At 42.6% G+C, this 23,680-nt stretch overlaps 1 protein-coding gene across 1 annotated transcript in view; it reads right to left on the bottom strand.

Annotated features, from left to right (window-relative positions):
- LOC133364081 (probable ATP-dependent RNA helicase DDX60) overlaps positions 1 to 23,680 on the bottom strand; it is a 91,898-nt gene that overhangs the window by 3,414 nt on the left and 64,804 nt on the right. The window contains exons 20-27 of the mRNA XM_061584135.1: positions 21,070 to 21,203; positions 19,171 to 19,280; positions 18,336 to 18,440; positions 16,718 to 16,846; positions 9,213 to 9,413; positions 8,561 to 8,665; positions 990 to 1,141; positions 112 to 174 (exon numbers count right to left, since the gene is read on the bottom strand). Of these exons, the coding sequence (XP_061440119.1) occupies positions 112 to 174; positions 990 to 1,141; positions 8,561 to 8,665; positions 9,213 to 9,413; positions 16,718 to 16,846; positions 18,336 to 18,440; positions 19,171 to 19,280; positions 21,070 to 21,203 (999 nt within the window). The remainder of the gene's footprint in view (positions 1 to 111; positions 175 to 989; positions 1,142 to 8,560; positions 8,666 to 9,212; positions 9,414 to 16,717; positions 16,847 to 18,335; positions 18,441 to 19,170; positions 19,281 to 21,069; positions 21,204 to 23,680) is intronic.

Raw genomic sequence — 23,680 nt, 5'->3', positions numbered from 1 at the left:
TAGTGGTTCATAGGATCAGGGCAAAAGTCTGTTAAAATCAATTGTCTAAAGATGTCTAAAGAGAAGCAAGATTTCAAGACCAGTGTCCTGTTAAAGTAATAGTATGCTTGCCTGATTGATTGAATATTAAGGGCAAAGTCCTTCAGCAAACGATAAGCTTCTCCTTCGTGTAGACTAAAAAGAAAAGTAGATTTGCAAAGTATTAAATATTTTATGCAATCATTATTCAGATAATAAATTAAAAACAAGCTAAAATAGCAATTACACATTTCCTTCACGTTCCCTTGAACTTGAAATTACTTTGGTTCAAGAAAACTTGACAATATGGGATTTCAACACTTGGTTTAATAAATTTCAGGGCCAGTGAGAATGTATCAGGTGAATTAAAGCACTGTAATGAGGTGACTATGACTAAGAGCCTTCCTATATGCAAGAACAGCATGTGTGTACTGTGGATTGGATCGCTTGGGATTTGGAATCTCAGACACTTCATCGGGAGTGGCTATAACTATTAAAAGGGAAAATCTTATTTGCTGAAATAATGCTATTTTTAAAAACTGGTATACAAAGATGATCACTTGTCTTTGGATCATTTTTTCTTGGGAAGCGGACACAGTTTGGAGGTAGAGCTCCTGTTTTGCATGCAGAAAGTCTCCAGTTGTGTCCCCGGCATCTCCAATTTAAAAGGACATTAGTTAGCAAAGTTGGGAAAGATCACTGTCCGACACCTTGGAGAGATGCCGCTGGTCAGACTGGGCCAAAGTTGGGGAACCTGTGGCCTTCCAGATATTGTTGGACTCAACCTCTCATCATCAGCCCCCATCAGCATGGCCAACAGTCAGAGATGATCGGAGCTGGAGTCTAGCAACATCTAGAGAGCCACAGGTTCCCCATCCATGACCTAGGCAGTACTGGGCTAGGTGAACCAGTGGTCTGACTTGACAAGGTTACTTTATAGATTTCTGCATAGATAGACTGAAATTGCCTACCCATTTTCCTGAGACATAGCTGCCAAAGAACCATGTCTGTAGAAGTCAAGCACATAGGCATTAAGTGGCATTCTTCTTCCTTGTTTATCATATTTTTTTGAATAGAGGACAGGAATGTTTGCAGCAGTAATACCTAGCATGTGCAATATGACCTGCAGAAAGAAATATTATTCATTTATTTTTATTTATTTAGCTACATTTCTATCTGACTTTTCCTCCAGAGCTTAAGGCACTGTATATGACTGTCACTCCCTGAATTTTAACTTCACAACAACCCACTGAGGTAGGTTACGGCTGAGTCAGTGACTGGTTCAAGGCCACCCAGTGCCACACAGGGATTTGAACCTGGGACTCCCTGAAGGTAGTCCAACACTCTAACCACTGTACCACACTGGATTTCTGTTTCCTGTTCAGACTTTTCAGTTACTGTGGATTTTAGATTATTTTAATGCTTATGTCTTGAATCTGTAAAAATGCAATCATTTTTCTGAACATTACACTTAACAGTGGTCTATCACCGGTCACATTCACAAAATATCAAAGGATTTTCCACCCATAGCATATTTCTATGATGATTTGTTCACTCACCTTGTATCTTTAACTTGGTAACCTTCTACAGGTAACTACACTTAACTACATTAAGTCATAAGATGAAGTCTAGTCCAAGATAACACTTCCTGCACAATACTTGAATGCCATTGTTGTAAAGTCTGTGGAAATGCTAACATGCTTACATTTAAACATACTTATTTACATTTTCTAACTGCTATCCGGCTATGGGGCGGTATAGAAATACAATAAATAAATAAATAAATATAAACAAGGGGGGATATCAATGTGTTGTACCAAATTTTTTTCTTCCTCCACTGGAGGAGGGGAAGAGAACATTTGGATCCAACCAGTGTTAATTTCTATGAGGTACTTTATTTTCAGACTCTGTAATAAAAGCAACAACTTTGAAAATATGTGTCTTCTTGGTGCAGGATGCTCCAATTTTGTTTTTTTTCAGAAACAACCCCCTTTTAATATAAGCCTATTTTTTTAAAAAAAAGGAGTGACATAATTTAATACCAAAGATCTTTGTTAGACTTTTCTCATCTGTGAAGCTGTACATTACACATTGCAAACCAACCGGATAAGGTAGGATTGGATACTTTATGCCCCATAGACCTTGGATGAAAGGATACAAACAGAGACTCCGTTCGTCGAATCTCTTGGGTCCTAGACAGGTAGGTCTTGAGAGCCCTCCGGACATCCAACGAATGCCAAGCCTTCTCGAGAGGATGGGTAGGATTCGGGCAAAAGGAAGGCAAAACAACGTCCTGGTTGCAATGAAAAACTGAATCGACCTTGGGACGAAAGGAAGGGTCAGTCTTCAGCACAACAGAGTCCTTATGGAAGACGCAGAGGTGTCTAGCAGAAGACAATGCGCCCAACTCCGAAACGCGTCTGGCAGATGTGATTGCGATCAGAAACAGGACCTTGAAGGACAGAATACGTAGGGGCACAGTCCTGATGGGTTCAAACGGAGGGGGTTGCAAAGCCTGCAGAACTTTCGGCAAACTCCATGAGGGGAACCGATGGACAACAGCCGGAGAGCGTAGGGCGACTCCCCTCAAAAAACGTTTGATGAACGGATGTGAGGAAATATGATCTCCAGGAGAGGACACTGAGAGAATGGATGACAGAGTAGACGCATGTCGACGTAGAGTGTTGGGTCGAAGTCCCATCATAAAGCCACTATGGAGAAATTGGAGCACCTGGTGCACATTGGCCTGGGATGGATCGTGGTGGTGGGACTGACACCACTTGGAGAAAGCCACCCAGGTATGTTGATAAATGCGAGTGGTAGATGGTCTTCTCGAGGCCAAAATAATATAAATCACAGCGTCAGACAGTCCAGCTGACCTCAAGTGTCTCCGTTCAAACGCCACGCTGTTAGATTGAGCCAAGTAGGGTCCTGGTGCAGTACTGGACCCTGGGATAGGAGGTCTGGCGTTACTGGAAGTGTCCAAGGATCCATCATTGACATTGCCAGAAGATCTGAGAACCACGGTCGGCGTGGCCAAAATGGTGCTATCAGAACCAGCTGTGCCCTTTCGGTTCGCGCCTTCCTCAAGGTTTTGGCTAACAATGGTATGGGAGGAAAGGCGTACAATAGACCGTCTGGCCACGGTGTTGTCAGAGCATCCACTGCTTCTGCTGTTGAGTCCAGGTATTGGGCAAAGTACCTTGGAAGCTGGCAATTGTGACTGGAAGCAAACAGGTCGACTGAGAGGGCGCCGAACCGACACTGGAGACGATGGAAAATGGCTGGATGAAGTTTCCATTCTCCCGGGAAGACTTGTTGTCTGCTGAGCCAGTCTGCTGTCACATTCCAAATCCCTCTGAGGTGCTCTGCTTTCAGGGATTGTAGATGTTGTTCTGCCCAGACAAAGATGAGGGAGGCTAAGTCCTGCAGAGGACGAGACCTGGTTGCCCCCCTGTCTGTTCAAATGTGATTTTACACACGTGTTGTCTGTTCGAATGAGCACATGATGCAAAGGGAACAGAGACTGAAAATGACATAGAGCCAAGTGGACAGCCTTTAGTTCCAGCCAGTTGATGCTTCGAGATTGCTCTGCGTTGGGCCAAACCCCCTGAACGTACTGGGAGTTGCAGTGGGCTCCCCAACCTATGAGGCTGGCGTCTGTGGTCACGACGGTTCTGCGGGGTTCTCTGAACGACGTGCCCTTGGAGAGATGTTGGACCTTGGTCCACCAGCGGAAGGAGAGGCGCAGAGCGGGGCTCAAACGAACTTTGCGATGGTTGGAGCTGGCAATGTCTTTTTGAAAAGGCAACAGAGTCCACTGAAGGGGCCGAGTGTGAGCTCGAGCCCAGGGCACAATGTGGATTGTGGAGATAAACATCCCGAGCGCTCTGGCGAGAAGCATGACGTCTGCGGATGTTTGTTGCATCAGGGACCTTGCGATGCTTGTGATGGCAGTGATGCGATCTGGAGCCAGGAAGACCATTGCCTGCAGGGTGTCCAACATTGCCCCAAGGTGTAGTAGGCGTTGGGTTGGTTGGAGATGGCTTTTGTCGAAGTTGACAAGCCAGCCGTAGGCCTGCAAAACATTGCGGGTGATCATTAAATGATGATGAGCCAGCTCTTCAGACTTGGACCGTATCAGCAGATCATCCAAATATGGGTAGATATGAACCCCTTGGGTCCGAAGGTAAGCCACTAGGATGAGTAGCACCTTGGTAAATACTCTTGGAGCAGAGGAGAGGCCAAATGGCATCGCTCTATATTGAAAATGTTGGTGGCCAAAGGCAAACCGAAGAAACTTTCTGTGGGCTATGCAAATGGGCACATGGAGATACGCTTCCTTAAGGTCGATAGAAGCCAGGAAGTCTCCTTCATGCAGACTCTCGGTAATGGAATGGAGAGATTCCATTTTGAACCTGCGGTATGTTACAAAACGGTTGACAAACTTGAGGTCTAATACCGCCCTCCAAGATAAATCTCGTTTTGGCACAGCAAATAGGAGGGAGTACACCCCTTCCGACCTCTCAGTTGTTGGAACTGGCTCTATTGCCGCTATGTCCAAGAGGTGATGTATAGCTGTCTGCATGATGTTGTGCCTGGCTGGTGCCCTTGGGCAAGGAGACGGATGGAATCTGTCTGATGGGGTTGCCCAGAACTCTATGGTATAGCCGTAAGTGAAAAGGTCCCTGATCCAGGAGACCGTAGTAAGGCGCAGCCATCGATCTCCAAAATTAAGTAATCTGCCACCTATGGGGAGGGCGTTAATACTACTTGTGTAGGCGAGGGCCTCCCCTATATGAGGACGATGAGTTGCCCCTGCGCCCTTGGTACTGACCTCTGCCCTGGAAGCATCGGTTCCAGGAGCCCCTGAATGCGTTGGAGTCATAGGGTCTGAAGTTGCGGCCTCGTCCTCCTGGCCGCGTTCCTCGAAAGGACTGGTTAGAACGAAAGGAGGGAAATCGCCTGAAGGGCCTGTGGTCGATGTTCTTGACTGTGGCCAGAACCGGTTTTTGGGCGTCTTTTGGATCAACCAGAACTGCCTTTAGAGCTTCCTCGCCGAAGAGTAGAGATCCGGAGTAAGGAGCCTTGGACAGGTTCAGTCTGGCCGCTGAATCAGCTTGCCAGTGGCGAAGCCAGAGGGTGCGACGAGCGACTATTTGAGTCGTCATGGCTCGTGCCCCTAATTGAGTGGCATCCAAAGTGGCATCGGCCACAAAAGCTGCTGTCTTACGTAATTTCGATAGTGCTCTTCTGAAGGCGACAGGATCAGGGTTAGCATCCTCTAGAAGGTCATCCAGCCACATCATAGATGCTCTGGAGAAGATGGAGGCTGAAGCGGAGGCACGCATGGCTAAGGCAGTGGCCTCGTGATTCTTGCGGAGGGCGAAGTCTATTCGTCGCTCAGTAGTATCTTTTAGGTGGGATTCCCCTTCCCTGGGCAAAAGAGATCTTGAAACGAGGCGAGCGATTGGTTCATCTATGCCAGGGACATCTAACTTGGTGGCAAAGTCTGGGGCTAGGGCGTACAATCTGTCAGCCAGGTTCTTGAAGCGTCGGGCTTTGAGTGGATGAGCCCATTCTTCGGAGGCTAATTTGGCAATTGGGTCCGGCACCGGGATGTAGTGTTCAGTAGGTGCAGGGGATTTGAGGACCTTGGCCCCTTTGATAGCTGGGGCGGACGAAGTTGAAGGCGCAGTCTGGAGACCAAGGGTATGAAGTACCCTACGTGCTAGCGGTTGATAATCTGAGGTATCGAACAAGCGATACGAAGTATCCTCCTCATGATCTGAATAGTCGCTCCAGTCGTTTCCTTCAACATGGTCAGTGAAAGTTGACTCCTCCGCATACGAGGCTTCATCCGTACATCTGCCTCTGGCTACATCAAAGGGATCTGGTGAACAGGAAGGATGAGCTTCATGGAACGCACGTTGGTCCATGTTGAGTGGGGGTATGGCAGGAACTTGTGGTAGTGACTGCATACGCGTGAAAAAAGCCAGCATGGCTTGGAGTTGGGAGAGAAAATCAGGAGACAGCTGCAGACCAGATGTGGGAGATGTATGTGCCTGGTGAACTGTTTGAGGCGGTAAACCAGAGGTAGGTTCGTTAGGCGAACAGTGAGCGGGAAAGCCAACAAACTCTTCCTCGTCAGAGGCAGTAGTAGGAGAATGGAAAATGTCACTTATGTGTGTCTGTGCTGTGGCGTTGGATGGCACAGAGACATAACGAGGGCGCTTTGGTTTACTATGGCTGGAAAGATGTTTTGTCTTAGCCAGTGCTTTGGCATGTCTGGTCTTAGACGTGTTAGGATGTTGTGGCTTGGCTGATTGTGGCATGTCTGGCTGATCTGGCACCATGTGTGTTGATGGTGACATGCCTGTCTGTTCTGCCATCTTATATAAACCTGGGTGCAGTACACTGCCACGGAGGGGGCAGGATGTAAAGACCCGAACTGGCACAGCGTACTACCACGGAGGGGGTAGGATACACTGGCAGATGGCGAAATGCACTGCCACAGAGGGGGCAGAATGCACTGAGGTATCAGCGTTAATATAATATAGGCTGTTTTAGAGTTGGCACACTCAGATTAGTGCTGTAGGCTGGGTTTTTGGCTTGTTCACGGCCCCAGAGGGAGCAGGATATACAATGTAAATCAGATTTAATACAAGTCAGCCACTGATATTAAAGCTCCAGCCTTGATAATGTAATCCAGCCACTAGGATTAAAGCTCCAGCCTTGATAATGTAATCCAGCCACTAGGATTAAAGCTCCAGCCTTGATAATACAATCCAGCCCACTAGGATTGGAGCTCCAGCCTTGATAATATAATTCAGCCACCAGGATTACAGCCACAGTAAAAATGTGTGTAAATCAGCCCTGTGTAAGTTTGTCAGCAGCACATATACACAAACATACAGATAGATAGCCTGCAGGGGAGGTATCCGATGCTTAATAAATGGTAACAAAAAAGGCGGGAATTTTGAATTTCAAAAAATGGTGCCCGGAAAAACGGGCGGGAAAAACGATCAAAAAGGGGCTGAGGGAGAAGGAGCAATGGCGGCCGTCAGAAGCGAACTGGGGGAAGGGCTGCCCAGCACGGACTCGCCGAAAGCCGCAGTAGCGGCTCTGGAAAAACTCTGGAAGAAGCAGGTAGAGGAAAAAACGGCAGCCGCCACAGAGAGAGCCGCCGTCGCGGTCTGTAAAGCCCTTCGCAGTGGGATTTAAGCCACGTAGCGAGGGCGATCTGAGGCAAGGGAGTAACGGCGGGAGCCGCAGCTGCAAGCTCCCACTGAGATCGGATCAGCCGCAGCCGCGGCAACGATCGGGGGGGGAGGGAGGGGGATTCCCCTTCCCTCACAAGCGATCAAAAGCGATCAAAAAAGAGAACCGCAGCCGCGGTGACTGAGGGAGCCCCCTGGCTACGGATACGACAGAGCCGGGGGGGGGAGGGGGCTTGAAACTGCCAAAACAAAGAGAGCCGCAGCCGCGGTCTCAGAGGGAGCCCCCAGTCAAGGAAATACAAGAAATTAAATAGCTCTGAGGAAAGGGGAAAGAGAGCCGCAGCCGCGGTCTCTGAGGGGATCCTCAGTAGGCTAGACACAAAAACGGAAAAAAAAAAGCTTTAAAGAGAAATAGACAAACAAATACGAGACTTAGCTAAATGCTACGTGAAATTCCAATCTTGTTCGTACGAAGGCAAGAATGAACTGGAGAGTGGGAGGGGCATGACGTCCCTAGTCTTGACTTCAAAAACATTCTTGCCTTCGCACGATAGGTGGAACTATTTCCCACAGTGATGGCCCACTTCCTATGGAAAATGGTACAGCTCTGGAATATAGAAGGCAGACAGTGCATAACTAAATGTTGATTGAACAATATGGTAACCTACCCACTCACCCCACTTCCAGGGCTGAGAAAATGGTTCTACACATACCAGAATAATAGGGAGGGGGAGGAAATAATGGAAAGACAAGCAGATCTAAGTATAGTTACTTATACCCATGTTTCTCTAGTGGCTGTGGTTACATACGCCAGCACATCAATAATAGGAAGGAACATTTGAATAGGTTTCTAGGGGCTGGGTAGCATTGCGAAGTTCTCTCTGGAAATACCATCAGGCCCATGCTGAGGTCTGCCTATGTGTCTAAAAGACATGATACTGTTAGAGCTGACATGTTACAACCTCCCACTAAGACCACCAGTCAATTTCTAGAGAGCAGGCTTGGGAAATCAGAATTCTTTGTGTTTGCTTTTTCAATTATTTTACAAAAATGTTAGTAGACTGAACTCTGGCACAGTAGATATAATTAAATGCTTATGGGCACAATATAAAGCAGGAATGTGGAATTTGTAACCCTTCCAGATATAGTTGGATTCCAACTTCCATTGTCCCTGACCGCTGACCATGCAGGCAGGGGCGGATGGAAGTTGGGAATCCAAAAACATCTGGAGGGTCACAGGTTCCCCATTCCTGACATAGTCTTTGAAACCTGCCACAGTACATGAAAGGTTAACGAAACTGTTAATGAACAAGAATACTTGCCTCTCTGACAAGAAACTGTAATGAAAACAGGAAATAGAGCTTTAAAATATTCTGGATCTGAGGTTGTTCAAAGGACAGAAGTGAATTCTTCAGTAATGACAGAACCTTTAGGCAGAACAATATATATGCGATTAATATATAAAGCAGCATATCCAATTTGAATAGGGTGAATGTATCCAGATACAGTGCTCAGATAGACTGCAAGAAAAAGAGGTAAAAAACCAGAATGCTGAGAAGATATTTATTATTATGTACAGAAGTACTATTAAAAATATTAAAAAGTTTTTGCAAAAAAATATGTGAGAGCTTGAGGATATATTACAAGATGCTCTATAGAAGCTCAAAGCCCAACGCGTTTCAGCTTGTGCAACCAAGCCTTCATCAGGGGACACATTGATTCTTCATCAAATTACTATAACCAACTCTTACTAATAGTTTTGTAACTTCTCCAGAATTATAGTGACCCTAATCTCAAAGCTCAAAAATAGAACAGGGGAGAAAAAGTCAGAAAATTGGAATAAACTGCTCTCCAGAAGCATCCTGTGTTTTACATGAAGCAGAAAAATTAAGAGTTTGATCAGTTGCATCTTAAAAAGCTTCATAAATAGTTTTCATTAAATAAGGATTGGTTTTATAGGACAGTGAATATTACCTTTTCTCTTGCACCAGCTTTGTCGCTGGCTTCTGAAGCAAACAACATGAGTCTCAATATCATAGAAATTCGCGGAAGAAACTGACCCTTAATTTGGGATCTGTTAGATTTCATGAGTGTTCCTATTTTGGACAATGAGATATTGTAGAAAAATACATTTCCCAACAAGTGATGGCCACGTTGCCCAGCACGCCCAGACATCTAGAAAGGAAAAACAATCACAAATGGCATATTTTAAATACATTCCCCTTGTGATTAAAAACAATACATGCACAAATCTGCCACCACCTGGCATGTGGAAAGCAAGATGAGCAATGTGTGAAGAACCTGTACAAGTCCATAAAAAATGGAAATGGACTGCCTTTCAAGTCGATCCCAACTTATGGCAACCCTATGAATAGGATTTTCATGGTAAGCGGTATTCAGAGGTGGTTTATCATTGCCTCCCTCTGAGGCTGAGAGGCAGTGACTGGCCCAAGGTCACCCAGTGAGCTTCATGGCTGTGTGGGGATTTCAACCCTGGTCTCCCAGGTCGTAGTCCAACACCTTAACCACTACACCACACTGACTCTCTTTTTACAAGTCCATAAGGTAGGCCCATTGTTGTGCTTTTTTGATAGGCTTGTTTGATTGTATATTTTAATCATGGATTTTTTAATGTTTTGATGGAATTGTTTCATCATGTATTTTAATTATGTGTTGAATTTTATAGTCAAATTTATACTTTGTTAAGTGGTATATACATTACTACTATTGCTGCTGCTGCTGCTGCTACTGCTACTACTACTAGTAGTAGTAGTAGTAATAGTGGAGTTACAGTCATTGTTTGGTTCATATGGAATTTCACCTCAATCGAAGTGAATGGTGAAACCCTTCTTTGGAGTTTTATATGCCCGAAAGATTTCTAAATTACCAAGAAATGCTAGATAGGGCGTGCATATTTATTAACATGTGAAAAAAGTTTAGTGGCATATGTGGGTCAATGTTACCAAAACTTATGAGAGCTGTGGAAAAACTTCATATGTAGACAATGGTTTTTTTTATTCCTCCGTCCTGCAAATATATGCATTTCTTATATAAATTAATATTGAAAAATAACAAGCAACTTGTATATGTCAGTACCCATCTATAAGCCTGAGCATCCAAAAATTCAGAATTTTGTACGAAGATAACAGATTTACATGGCATGTTGATTCCCAAAGCCAGGCTCCCTGTGGCTGTCATCACCTGGGAAAAAAACAAGGCATAATTAAAAACTGGCTAATGACATCAGATACTGAAAGTGAAACAACTAGGCACAATGACAGAAAAAAGGCAGTGGAAATAAACCATATCAAAATAATAAGTGTATCAAAAATACTAGGGCTAACTAACTAGACTTTCCTAGTTATCGTTGTTGAGAACTGGTACACTTCAAGAAGATTTGAGGCAATTACAGTGCTTTTTATTTTTTATTATTCAGTTTTTACATTACAACTGAAAGAAAGATATTAGAGATCTTACTATGAATACCTGTGAAGTTATTAAATAATAACATTTATTTGTAAACACCAAGAGGAAAATAGGATGGCTAGCACTTATTTTGTACAACGGGGGGCAAATTTGAGAATGGCAAACCTGGATAAAACCCATTCTGAAAAGGGCCTCTTCAAACTGCCTCCCTTTCTGTGCCACAAAGGCATGATGATATCCTATGCCTCTTAATGCCAGTTTGTGCAAATCTTGATACTGTATCGGGAATCTTGCATGATCAAATATCTTTTGCAAAACCTAAATAAATAGGAAAAAAACAGTTTACATAATGCTCACACTCTTTATTAACATGAACTTCATTTTTCCAGTGATAAAACAGAATGAAGCAATTTAGATGCATCTCTCTTGGGTCCTCTTACTTTTTTTTCTTTTTGGCAAAGACCTTATGAGTTCTATCCCAGAACAAATGATTGCACTAGATATTTTTGGCAATGAAAAATTTGATGAGAGGATGACGGGTGCTTCTAGACAACAGCCAAGAAATCTTTTATTTTAACACTGCCCTTGAATAGCACTAGTCCAATGGTAATTGGGCTCCCTTTGGGAAGAAAGGTAAGAGATAAATAAAATAAAATAACAAATGTGCGTAGTGGTAATTATACCTGATTGCGTTTCCAGAGGAGACACTTGCCCCCTAAACTACTACAACAAAACAGCACAAAAATACACCCTCAAAGTTTACCTGTGTGCCAGATACGAAAAGAGCGGATCAGGTATTTTATGAAAGGCCACAGCTCAGTGGCAACAGCATCTGTTTTGCACACAGAAGGCCCAAGGTTCAATCCTTGGCATCTCATGGTAGTCTGGGAGAAAACTATGTCTAAATCCTGGAGCTCCACTGCCAGTCGGTGTAGACAATACTGAGCTACACCAATGGCCTGACTCAGCCTAAGTCCTTCCTATGTTCTTCCTGTGTTCTGATTATAAACACAGTTCAGTTCTGGTACTGACAATTGGTAAGTGCTGAATCTAATAAGAATCAGAATACATCCAGCCAGTGTGAAGTCTGCCCACTCCTGGCCTACAGCACATCTCTTGATTTTGCAGGGTCCTTGGGATTCCTCAGGATAGCTTTTCAGTTAAGGTCAAGGAATTGTTTTTCAGAACATTAATTTTAACGTTATAAATCAAAATATTTTTCCGCACCTTCATATCAACATCTTGATAATTTGCATAAGTGCAATCAGCAGGCACATCAAAAATCTTCTCAACTTGTTTCATTGTATTTTCAGGTTCCATCTTCCTAACTGGTATCTTGTCATCAGTACAGGATGCTTCCATGTCACTGCACAGAGACATATATATTAATTACTAAAAAACTTTACCAAAGATTTTTCTTTGTTATTACAGCTAGTGGTTTTGTAATTCCTGCTTTGGAATACAAACCTTAACTCATGACTCTTATCTTCATTGCAAGATGGGGTATTACTTTGCAAGTTCTTCTGCTCAGCACAGAAAAATGTCTCTATCCCAACCTGCCTGTCTTCTTTCCAACTAACCTTTTACCTATTTGGTGGTGGCAAGAAGTTATGGGAGGCCTGCCTTCATAGCACTTTCTGGATTGCTAGCACAGCACCCTAAAATATTAGGGACCATATGACATATAATTTTTTCAGGGGTTCTGAGTCGTCCATTGTATGGGTATCAGACATTTTCAAGGATCATTCGTCTGCTGCTGTAGCAGCAATTTAGCAAATGCCAGGGAGGGAGGACTCTAGCACTAGCTCTGCCTTTCCCAACTGATGGGCCACCAGGTGTTGTTGGACCACAACTCCCATCAGCATCAGCCAGCGTTGCCAATGGTCAGGAAAGATGGGAATTGTGGTCCAACAACATCTGGTGGCCCACTAGTTGGGAAAGGCTGCACTAGCTCTTTGAGTTTAATCCCACCCAGCTGGGCAGGCTTTATGAGTGGAAGTTTGGAATTTGCATGTCTTCAGGAGTGTGATAGGATCCAAATTGGGCTCAGAATGACAATGACAAAGCAGGAACTAACATTTATAGAAGATCTAAGAGACATGACAACATTCAGATATTTTGGGACCTGCTTGATAATAATTGAGAAAATAATTAGTTTGACATGCTATTTTATACAGAAAACATTGCAGGTGTAGTTTGTATTCATACTATATGTTCATTAGAACAATTTTGTTCAATTGAACTTACTCTCTAGATAAATGTGCACAAGATTGCATCCTGAGGATCAGTAACATACACATGGTTTTGTACATGCCACATGTTCTTAATACTTACTCAGTCTGATTTGCTGTCACAGATTTGGCAATCTTTTGACACTTTTTTCCTAATGATTGTTCTTGCTTTACAGGGTCTGGGATTGGTTTATTCCTTTGCTTCTATTCTAAGTAACTGCACACTTTTTTAGCCAGTTCTTCTGCTCTTTTAATATTGAATCTTTAAAAACAGATGTTAAAACTAAGAGTTACTTTCAAGTTAACAATTAAGTGCTTCAAATACCAGTTTTTACAGATGCTTCAAAATATGACCTGGGAAATGTTACCATTGTTGTTTATGCAATTCCTTGTTAAAGTACAGCTTAAGGGAGCAAACCAACTCATATTTCCGCCAGGTTGGGGGGAGTTGGATACAGCCTCCAAGGCCAAGGCAGCACCAGGACCCTGTCAGCTCAGCTAGGGGTCTTCTGGGGATGGCCAGCCAGGCTGACAAAGAACTGGCGGAAGCCAGCAGCAGCCCCAAAAACTGAGCATTCTGGGGTGTGGCAAGGGCTCAGGGGGGGACTTATGTGAGATCCTCCTTGCATTCAGAGCCCTCCCCCAGGTCCTGATTCAGCCAAAATTTCCCCTGGGCAGAAGGCCACTGGAGTAAATAAAAATTGTAATGGCATCTATGGAGAGCACATACTCCCCAGGATGCCAATTTGTGGGAGCCAGCTTCTTCCTGATCATACGCGCAGCTCCCAACAGAGCTGGTGCTTAGCTGGGCCAGTGGCTCCTGAGAGAGAAGTGCATGCCGCGGACCCTTCTGCTGGCTCCTCCGCCACAGCCCCCCCATTTGGATTGCTCTGTAACTTTCTTAGAACATATCTGAACGCTTCTTTCAATGTATCTTTTGAAATAAAATATAAATATGGTCAACATCCCACAACAATTCAGCACTTTGAGGTTTCTTTAATTCAGTGAGAAAGAAAGTCACATGCTTCAATCTCTCCTTGAAATCAGTGGGATAAAAATTGCTTAGTAACAGATTGGACCATTCCCTATATTTGTGAGAATGCCAAGTGAAGTCAGTACTTGATTTGGCAGATTAACACAGTCCTGTGCTCGAGAGGGGGTAGGTGGAGAGGTGAAACTAAAAGAGTATTTTAAGGCGTATGAGAGACAAAATCCTGTGCAACACAATCTAAAACGACATTGCAATGAACAATAGAGGCTAATAGGTAACATTTATAGCAGCAGTTCAAGGATTCTTTCAATAATGAAGAATCTCTTACATATTAAGCATGTGGCATTGTAGTACCGTATTTAGGAGACAGTGCACTATATAAATCATAGTCTAGTACCATTTATAGATGCGATGGATTTTTATAAAAGAAATAATCATTTTGAATCCTTTACTAATGATTCATGTACGACTGATGGGTTTTGCTTACTTAAATATTAGAGCTTTTTTTTTTTTAGAGTTCTGGGATTTATTTTTTGTTTTGTTTTCAGTATACTTTTATTGTAATGATGTAGAATAAATCTAAAATTATACAAAACAAGTGGCCCCTTTTAGTTTGTGTGACTTACGTAAAAAACAGAGCAGGTAATTTATCCATTTGTTGTAGTTTTTCAACAAAATATGGAAATCGGTCCCTCATTTGTTTTTCAGAACAGGATACACAAGGGGGTGTGAGCATTTTTAGCACTTTGTCAGCCTAGACAAAACAGCAATAGTTCAGCAAGTAAGAATTTCCAATCTTTGTAGAATGTCTTTCTGAAGCATATTTTTATAACTACACAAACACATACAAAAATATTTTAACTTGGTAGATTTCCCCCTCTATTTCAGTCTGAAAGACTGAGACAGCTGTAATTAAATTTGGCCCAGAGAGGTTTGGCTCTTTGTCTTCTCAAAGAATTATGGAGCATTTTTTTCAGTAGCATAGCTTAACACATTAATTGAGCAATCCAAACTGTAGGGAGCCAGTGTAATTTACCCCTATTCCAAACTCCATTCAGGAGTGGTGCTACTGCCAACTGAGCTGGCCCAAGCCTTTAAAAGAAGAGTTAACTTACACCCTAGCTGGGTTGCTAGGTCACATGATGGCACTGAACAAAGCTTGGAATAGGGTCAAGTCTCCTCCTGCTTTGTCCCACGCCTGCCACTCCCCTGCAATGCCCCCTTTTCAGGACTTACCCCAAGATAGAGGACTTCATGATGGCATTTCTCTGGCTGAGCTGAGCTCAGGGACTTCAAGTCAACATAGCACTGGCTGAGCCCAGACTCATCCAACTTAGCCAGAGATCCATCTGTTCCAAACTCCACTCATCCCGGGAGATCTTGGGCTTGGATTGCTCTCTAAGAAACTAACAACTCTGCCATATTATGCAAAAACAATCATCTAACAAAGTGTTCAGTCTCCAATACTGAATATTTCCATTTGGTTTAAAATAGGGCTGGGCAATTTGTTTGAGGCAATTGACTGCATTATGTTCTTAATTTATAACTGTTTTGTATTGCATTTAAACACAGATGCTTTAGTTGTAGTATATGTTCCCTATTAACTTCTCCTGGTCTTTTTTATAATGCTTTATCACACTACATTTCAACTGTCTTTTCTCAAAAGCTACTCAACTCTAATATTGTTTTGCCTCTTCTTGTAAAAAAAGTGCTTTGCTGTTATTTTCTGTAACTGTTCTAGTCTCATGTTTACATTTTGATATGATGATCAGTGCTCATGGTGGTAACATGGCTGATTTTTATAGTAATGTTATGCCTTCTTTATTATTTCTTCTTTTCTAGATACATAACATTGTGATTGCCACTTTGATGGTAGCTCCATAATATACTGCACTCTGCAAATGTGCTTCCCAAAACCACCCCCATCCAGACCCGCTGCATGCAGTGATGCATAAGTGTAGTCCTTGCCACCTATTTCAGTGCAAAACAGAGACTTCAGAGAAAAGGTCTGTGTATTCCCTTTATAGCACTTGAACTTACAAAAAAGAAATAGCTGGGTCATTGTGAATTATTTCCAGAAATCTTAAGCATATTTCCCTAAAGGAAGGTCTATTTAAATAGGTGGACATTATTTCCAAAAAAGTGGGCTTTTGGTTGAGATAAAAGAAGTCTTACTTGAATAGCAATGGCTAATTTAGGACTGAATTGCATGTGTTGTTTATTTTTCTATGGTTCATCCATCTTAGACAGCTGGAATAGCACAGTGGGGAGGAGAGCCTGGCTGGGAGTCCGGAGTCTGTGAGTTCAAATCCCCACTCGTGTCTCCTGGGTGTAAAGGGCCTGCTAAAGATCACCCCCACAGTGAGTGGCTCAGGTGTTATGTGCCCTGCCACCTGGGCAGCCGTGGGCAAGCTGCATAGTCCCATGGAGCCCAGTTGCCCCCCAGCTGGCAGTTGCGGACAAGGAAGGGGCTGGCTTGTGCAGCTGTGGCAAGCTGGGCAGGCCCTAGCCAGCTGGGGAGGACTAGCCTCAAAGGGAGGCAATGGTAAACCCCCTCTGAATACCGCTTACCATGGAAACCCTATTCATAGGGTAGCCATAAGTCAGGATCGACTTGAAGGCAGGCCATTTCCATTTTCATCCACCTTAAGCTTGAGAAATTTCTTCTTATCACAATGACAACACATAGTATTAGTTTTTATAAGACTCTAACAATTCTAACATTACCTTTCCATCTCTTCCTTTTGTCAAAATTTGTAGGCAGACATAGGCCTAGCAACAGACTGAAATTAAAAGCATGTTGAAATAATAGCAATAAACTTAAGAAATACCTCCTTTTTATGATTATGTTCAATCCACATTTGTAGTTCATACTTCAGCTCTTCCTCATAATATCTTACATCTCTCATTGTAATTACTGTCTTGTCCTTAAAGTAGACATATTCTTCAGGATTCAGTTTCTTACATCAGATAAAGGGAAAAAGTATTACAATTTTACATTTTATATATTTATTTAATTTTTAACCTACCGTTTTCCAACATGTTATCCCAGCACGGGTACATCAAATACAAAATCAAACCAACAATAAAACAACTCCAGTAAAAACATTAAAATAATGTAAAATCAATCAGTTTAACAACTTTTCCTCCTCACTATAAAAGTCAGTGGCCTAACACATCAAGAGCCCACATCATTAAATGCCTTACTTAAAGAGGCAAGTGTGATGTCACCTGTTTATATGTATATTGTTTGTGGTATGTAGTGTTTAAGAGTGAATGGAAGGAGTGACAGGAAATGAGTATTTGCATATGGATGGATTGGCTGAAAAGTGGAGGGGGAAGAGAAGAAGGGTGATATTTTTAGGGAATGAGGTGTGCTTAGGAAGTTCAGAAAAAGTTCTATGGCAGTTGAAGATAGAGTTAAAAGTTACAACGTCCACAATTTGAGTGGGGTCCAGGGAGAGACTAAGGGCAGAAACACACTCACTATTCTGCAGTTTCCAGTGTGTCTCCACCTCTCTTTTCTGAAAATGGGGTCACATGATGCTATTATTATCATCATCATCATCATCATCATCATTTTTACCCCGCCCTTTTTCCAAAGCTGGAACTCAGGGTGGCTTACAAATAAAAATGAATACATATAATAAAAACATAAAAAACCTGCATTTAAAATTGAATTAAACTATATACGACATTAAAACATTTAAACATACACTTAAAATGGTTAAAAACAGTTTAAAGATAGTGCAATTTAGGCAGTAACGCTAGTCAAACCCCCGCCCTTTTTTACTGTAGAACCTGGTGGGAACAACTTGACTCCATTTTTAAAAAAATTCAGCTTCACAGAGATTTCACAGGCTTCAGCAGATCAACCCGTTCCCCCTCCACGTGTGGCTAATGGAAACTCTTTGATCAGTGTGTTTACAGCCTGAGTATGATTGTAAAAGTGAATAAACAGAAGATAATCTAACTAGTAAAACTTAGTAACTTAAATATACAGTATGTGCTGGAGGAGAATGAAGTTGTTTCTTCCAAATGCAAATAACAAAAATTCTATTGTTTTCATCATCTCACACCTATTGCTTAATTGCTATTAATAGGGATGATAATACATATGTAATAAGAACTAACAACACGTTTTCACATCCTCACATCTTAAATAGAGCAAGAATTGGACCTGAGGGAAAGGTCCTGGTGGCATCATTACTTAGCGTGTGATGGAAGGCATTGCCTGTTGAGATATAGGTCTGGTAAGACAAGGTATTGCCATTAAAGGAGAGAGAGCAGGGACACAACAGTAAGCTTTTAGCTGAAACAGCTTACTGGGTGGGGCAAAGCTGCTATGCTAGCTTCACTGTTGTTTGCTGGGAGGGGGTGGTCGGTGCAATGAATTGACAGGAGCCCGATTGTGATTACCAATAAAAATATGTAAACATATATACTTACATGTTCTCTTGGCCAGTTTCTCCAGACTTTTACCATAGTGTCATATAGTTCAACAGTTTCTTGAGGAGACAGAAAAAGGTCCTCAGGGAAGCCATACTTCATAATCTGTAACACCAGATAAAGAAAAACACAACCATTATTTGTTAATTTCACATAAAAAGTTTAACAATGTCATTTTTCAGTGAAACTGGGAATACACACATATGTCCCTATTTCTATCTAGCAATTTCACAGTTCCCTATTTATTTAAAACCTTTGTGCCCTGTTTTTCCATTAAAATGCCCAAGGTGATTTAACAGCACAATGAAAATAGGAAATATACACTAGCTTCTTAAGATTACAATCCAATACACACTTAGCTGGGCATAAGTCCTATTGAACCCAATGGAGCTTACTTCTGAGTGCACTGTAAGACACCGCTGTATCCCATATGTGCCCACTTGAGCACTTTGCTCTTCAGAACAGGCACTGTTACAAGTGTCATACAGTACTCACTCTGCACTTGTAAGGAATTGTTTTAGTGTGGCAGCACCTAATCTTTGGAACTCCCTGCCCATTGACACCAGGCAGGCACCTTTGCTGTATTCCTGTCACAGCCTGCTTAAAATTTTCTGTTTAGGCAAGTCTTTCCAGACACACAGATGTTGATTTGTTTAATATTTTTAGTTAGTAACTCTTCAAATTGTTTTAAATATGTTGTAATTACTTGTTTTTACTGTTTTATTGATAATTTAATGTCATTTGTAAATGCTTAGAGGTCTTTATGTTCAAGTGGTATATAAATTTTGCTAAGTAAATAAAAATAAATAAATAAATAATATGCTATTACACTTACATGGTCAGCAGTCAGTGAAGCATAGGGGTGATAATGGTTGATACTGAAGTCATCATCCTTTAAGGAACATACGTGTTTTTCTAAATCATTGTACCTCTCCTTATGTACCACTGAAAATAAAATAAACTTTAAATTAAGTATTTTATAGGGCTCCAATGGTGTTGTTCAGCTGACGCCAGTAAGAATTCTGTCAGCAAAACAGGGAGGGAAGCAATTTTTTGTGATTCCCTTTCCCCTTGCAGACCTCAACCCCATACCATCGCCTCCAAAAGGTTGCAGGGGAGGGACAACTACTGAAAATTGCTTCCTGTTATCCTGACAGAAGCCTTAAATCTGAGCAACAACCCAAATATCTGCCTTATAAAAGGAACAGGAATGGCTAAGAGTGCCTTTTACTAACTTCAGCTAGTAAGACAATTAAGGCCATTCCAGGATCAGGGTAGCATGATCACAGTTGGCCATGCATTGGTAACCTCAAGGTTGGATTACTATAATGTGCTGTATGTGGGGCTACCCTTGAAGTTGGTCCAGAGACTGCAGATGGTGTAGAACACAGCAGCTAGGTTACTTGTGGGGGCAAACTACTGTCAGCATATAACACCTTGCTTGCAGGATTTGTGCTGGCTGCCAGTCTGCTACTGGACCAAGTTCAAGATGTTGGTAGTAACATATAAGGCACGATATAGCTCACGACCAGGTTACTTGAGAGACTGCCTTATCCCTTATACACCCAGTAGTTCACTGCAGCATGCAGGAGAGTTTTTCTTGCAAGTTCCAAAGACATCAGAAGCCCACTCCATATTAACCTGGAGCAGGACTTTCTCTGTGACTGCCTCTGTTCTTTGGAATAGCATTCCTGTTGAGATGCAATAGGCATCTGCTATGTGCTTCCTGGAAACAACTGAAGACATGTTTGTTCCGATGGGTCTTCCCAGATGGATGAATGGGCCTTTGCCATGGGTGTTTTGTGTTTTTTGTAATATCTGTTTTTTGCGTTTTTAACTTTTTAAAGCTATTTTTATTGTACATCGTCTTGACATGGGTGCATGGAAGGCAATAAATAAATAAATAAACAGGGGTAATATGCTGGAACTTCCATCCTGTACCCACTTTCTTAGGTGCAAGTCCCCATTTCACTCATTGGGGCTTACTTCTGAGAAGACATGTACAGGGCTGCACAGCAGCCAACTAACATACTTTTGCTTCAGTAAATGAAACTAAACCAGAACTATCACTAGAAGCTAAAATGATGAAACTGAGGTTATCATAGTTTGGACACATCATGAGAAGACAGGATTCACTAGAAAAGACCATAATGCTGGGAAAAACAGAAGGGAGTAGAAAAAGAGGAAGATCAAGCAAGAGATGGAATGATTCCATAAAGGAAGCCACAGACCTTACAAGATCTGAACAGGTTCATGACAGATGCTATTGGAGGTCGCTGTCGACACACACAAATGAAGCATAGGGAAAAAATGTTATTTTAAGTTATTTTTATGAGCATGCTGTGTGTGAGATCTGATATTTTGTGCTAAGAGTGTGAGCTTGGACTCACTGCCTGGGAGACCAGGGTTCAAATCCCCACAAAGCCATGAAGCTCACTGGGTGACCTTGGGCCAGTCACTGCCTCTCAGCCTCAGAGGAAGGCAATGGTAAGGCACCTCTGAATGCCGCTTACCATGAAAACCCTATTCATAAGGTTGCCATAAGTCAGGATCGACTTGAAAGGCAGTCCATTAACCTTGAAATGATTTGGCGAGTACTCTCTCAGCCTCAGATCTGCAATGTGGAGATGGTAATACTGGTCTATCTGACAAGGTTGATACAGTACTGAAAGCACTTTGAATGCTAAAAAGATGTTACATAGATGTTAAATATAATAATTATTATGACACATACCTAATTTCACTCTGTATAATTCTTTGGCACCTTCCCTGTTGTTTGTCTGAGAAGCCGTTGCATAAGAGCCAGAGTTCGACACTACTGCAGTTTTGGCACATTCCTTCCAGTATCTCTTTACTTTCTGTAGCCACCTTTGTTTGAAAAGAGGAAAGAACTATTACATACCCAGTCAACATAGGCTGCCTGCACACAAAAAAAACCTCCCGGCATTTTAGACCTTAATACTCTTCAGCAGGGGCAGAGTCATGGGGGAGCAAGCAGCCCCCCAAGCAAGGAGCTTGCCCTCCCCACTTGCCCCCCATTGCTGGGTCCTTATCTCCAGCCAATCAACATGAAAAAGGGGCATATTAGCCAATAGCCACTGAGAACAGTCTTCTGTCTTGGCTTGCTATTACATGTCCTTTCTTGCTGATTGGAGCTGATCGGTGAGTCAGCCACTTAGAGAAGATCATACACCTCCCCTTTCATGCTGATTGGCTCCTAAGGATGTCTGTTGTGGTTCTGGGAGAAGGCAAGCGCAGAGGGGAGAAACCAAGGAGTGTGTACACTTAGAGTGGAAACTCACTCATTGTTCTGCCGGTTCCAGTGCATTTCTACCTCTCTCTTCTGAAAACAGAGGCACACAATGCTAGTCAAACCCCACCCCCTTTTACTGCAAAACCTGGTGGGAGCAACTTGAGCACATTTTTTAAAAAATTCAACTTTACAGATATTTTGCAAGTCATTGGCAAATTAACCTGTTCCCCCTCCAGGAATGGCTAATGGAAACACTTTGGTCTGGTGACTAGTGTGCTTCCAGCCCTTAGGATGAGGGCACAGCAAGCAAGCAAGGAGCTCAGTAGCTTACCATTTTTATCACTGCTTTATTTTTCAACAGCCTTAGGAGGTAGGGATCTGTGTGTTTGCTTCTGTTAAAATGTGAGCAGAGTGGGAGCACTACTGGGAGGGGGGAGAATTTTTTTAAAAACTTTCATTGCTTGGGGTGGGGGTGAGAATCCTTGAAGCTCCTGAAATGCTATCCTATACAAGGCACCTTCCTTCTCTTGATAATGTTTGTAAGATTGGTCTGTCTGCTAAAGAGGTCAATCCTGTTTGTGAAATGAATGGGCCTGGGCAAGTCTGTTAAGTATCAATTTACATGTCTAAAGAATTGCAATAGAAACAAATAGCTAGTGATGCCTCCAGGAGTGGGTAGGCCTCCCCCCCTTTCTCACCTTGCTGGAGACTAGGGGCTAGTCTTTGGTTGCTTTCACACATGGGGCTGATTGCATTAGTTTAACAGATTAAAAAGGTAGCGCTTCTGTCCCGATTTCTAAAATCCCTTTCACACTGCAGTACCCTTTTGTGTTAAGGAACAGCAGCCTTTCAGCCAATATAACAGCATTATGCGCAACTGTCTTTCACATGGCTTGTTTTCGTCCGTCACCCATTATATACATAAGCACTGTTCCCCACTGTGTAGAGGGTCTAAGCTCTCGTCCCATTGCCGTGCAAGCCCTCTCCCTTTAGGATGTGACTTTTTAAATTATTTTAGTTGTACTGGAATGGGTGCGTGTGGAAAATGCTGCTATCTGCACCAATGCTGGAATATCAGTACAATTTTCATCAGGCAAACCCCCCATGCAACTAAAGAGCAGGAATGCACTGCATGCTGGGATGCCTGTCATGTGAGCAGCTGCAGCTAGTGAAAACTCTGGGTTCCCAGCCTTATTAACGGATTATTTTTGGTATCATTGATCATGGAAATTTGCACTAAACTTGCACTACATTCCACTAGAATTCCGGAGGTAGTTTGTATGTTGTGTGAAAGATCAAATATGATACACAAAGTACCAGGTAAGAAATTGTCAGAATAACGGAATAAAGTGCAGTGTGAAAGCAGCCATTGTGTAGTCTTGTCTGCAGCAGGGAGTTGGGAAGACATACAGGCGAAATTAAAGGCCAGCAATAGATTAAGAGAGATTTTTCACACTGCACATCCTGTAGTATTGGCTACTAATTTAGACGCCTTTTAAAAGGTGGTAAGACAAAGCTTTTGAGGCCAAAGAAAGCCTTTTTCTGTTGTTAGTTGCCCCACCTTCAGCATGTTAAGGTACCTTTCCTAATAGTGGTTCAGAGGCAGTCTATTTTTGAATATGCTGAAGGAGACAAACAACAGAAAAGCACGATTGGTCTTTTTCCTTACTGTAATTTGAATTTGGTTACTACATTCTATAAATACAGATATAAAAAAGGTAAAGGTGTCCCCGCACTTATGGTGCAAGTCGTTTCCAACTCTTAGGGTGATGTCTTGCGACGTTTACTAGGCAGACCGTATATATGGGGTGGGATTGCCAGTTCCATCCCCAGCCTTTCTTTACCCCCCAGCATATGCCGGGTACTCATTTTACCAACCACGGATGGATGGAAGGCTGAGTGGACCTCGACCCCTTTTACCGGGGATTCGACTTCCTCCTTCCGTTGGAATCAAACTCTGGCCGTGAGCAGAGCTTCGGCTGCGTTACCGCCGCTTACCACTCTGCGCCACGGAGTGTGTACATATATATATCCATATATGCCACCAGGCTTATGCAGATAACTGAGGGGATATCTTGCTGCAATAGTCTTT

This window comes from Rhineura floridana, chromosome 9, assembly GCF_030035675.1.
Source record: "Rhineura floridana isolate rRhiFlo1 chromosome 9, rRhiFlo1.hap2, whole genome shotgun sequence".
Taxonomy (NCBI): Eukaryota; Metazoa; Chordata; class Lepidosauria; order Squamata; family Rhineuridae; genus Rhineura; species Rhineura floridana.
This window is presented reverse-complemented; position numbering and strand designations above follow the sequence as displayed.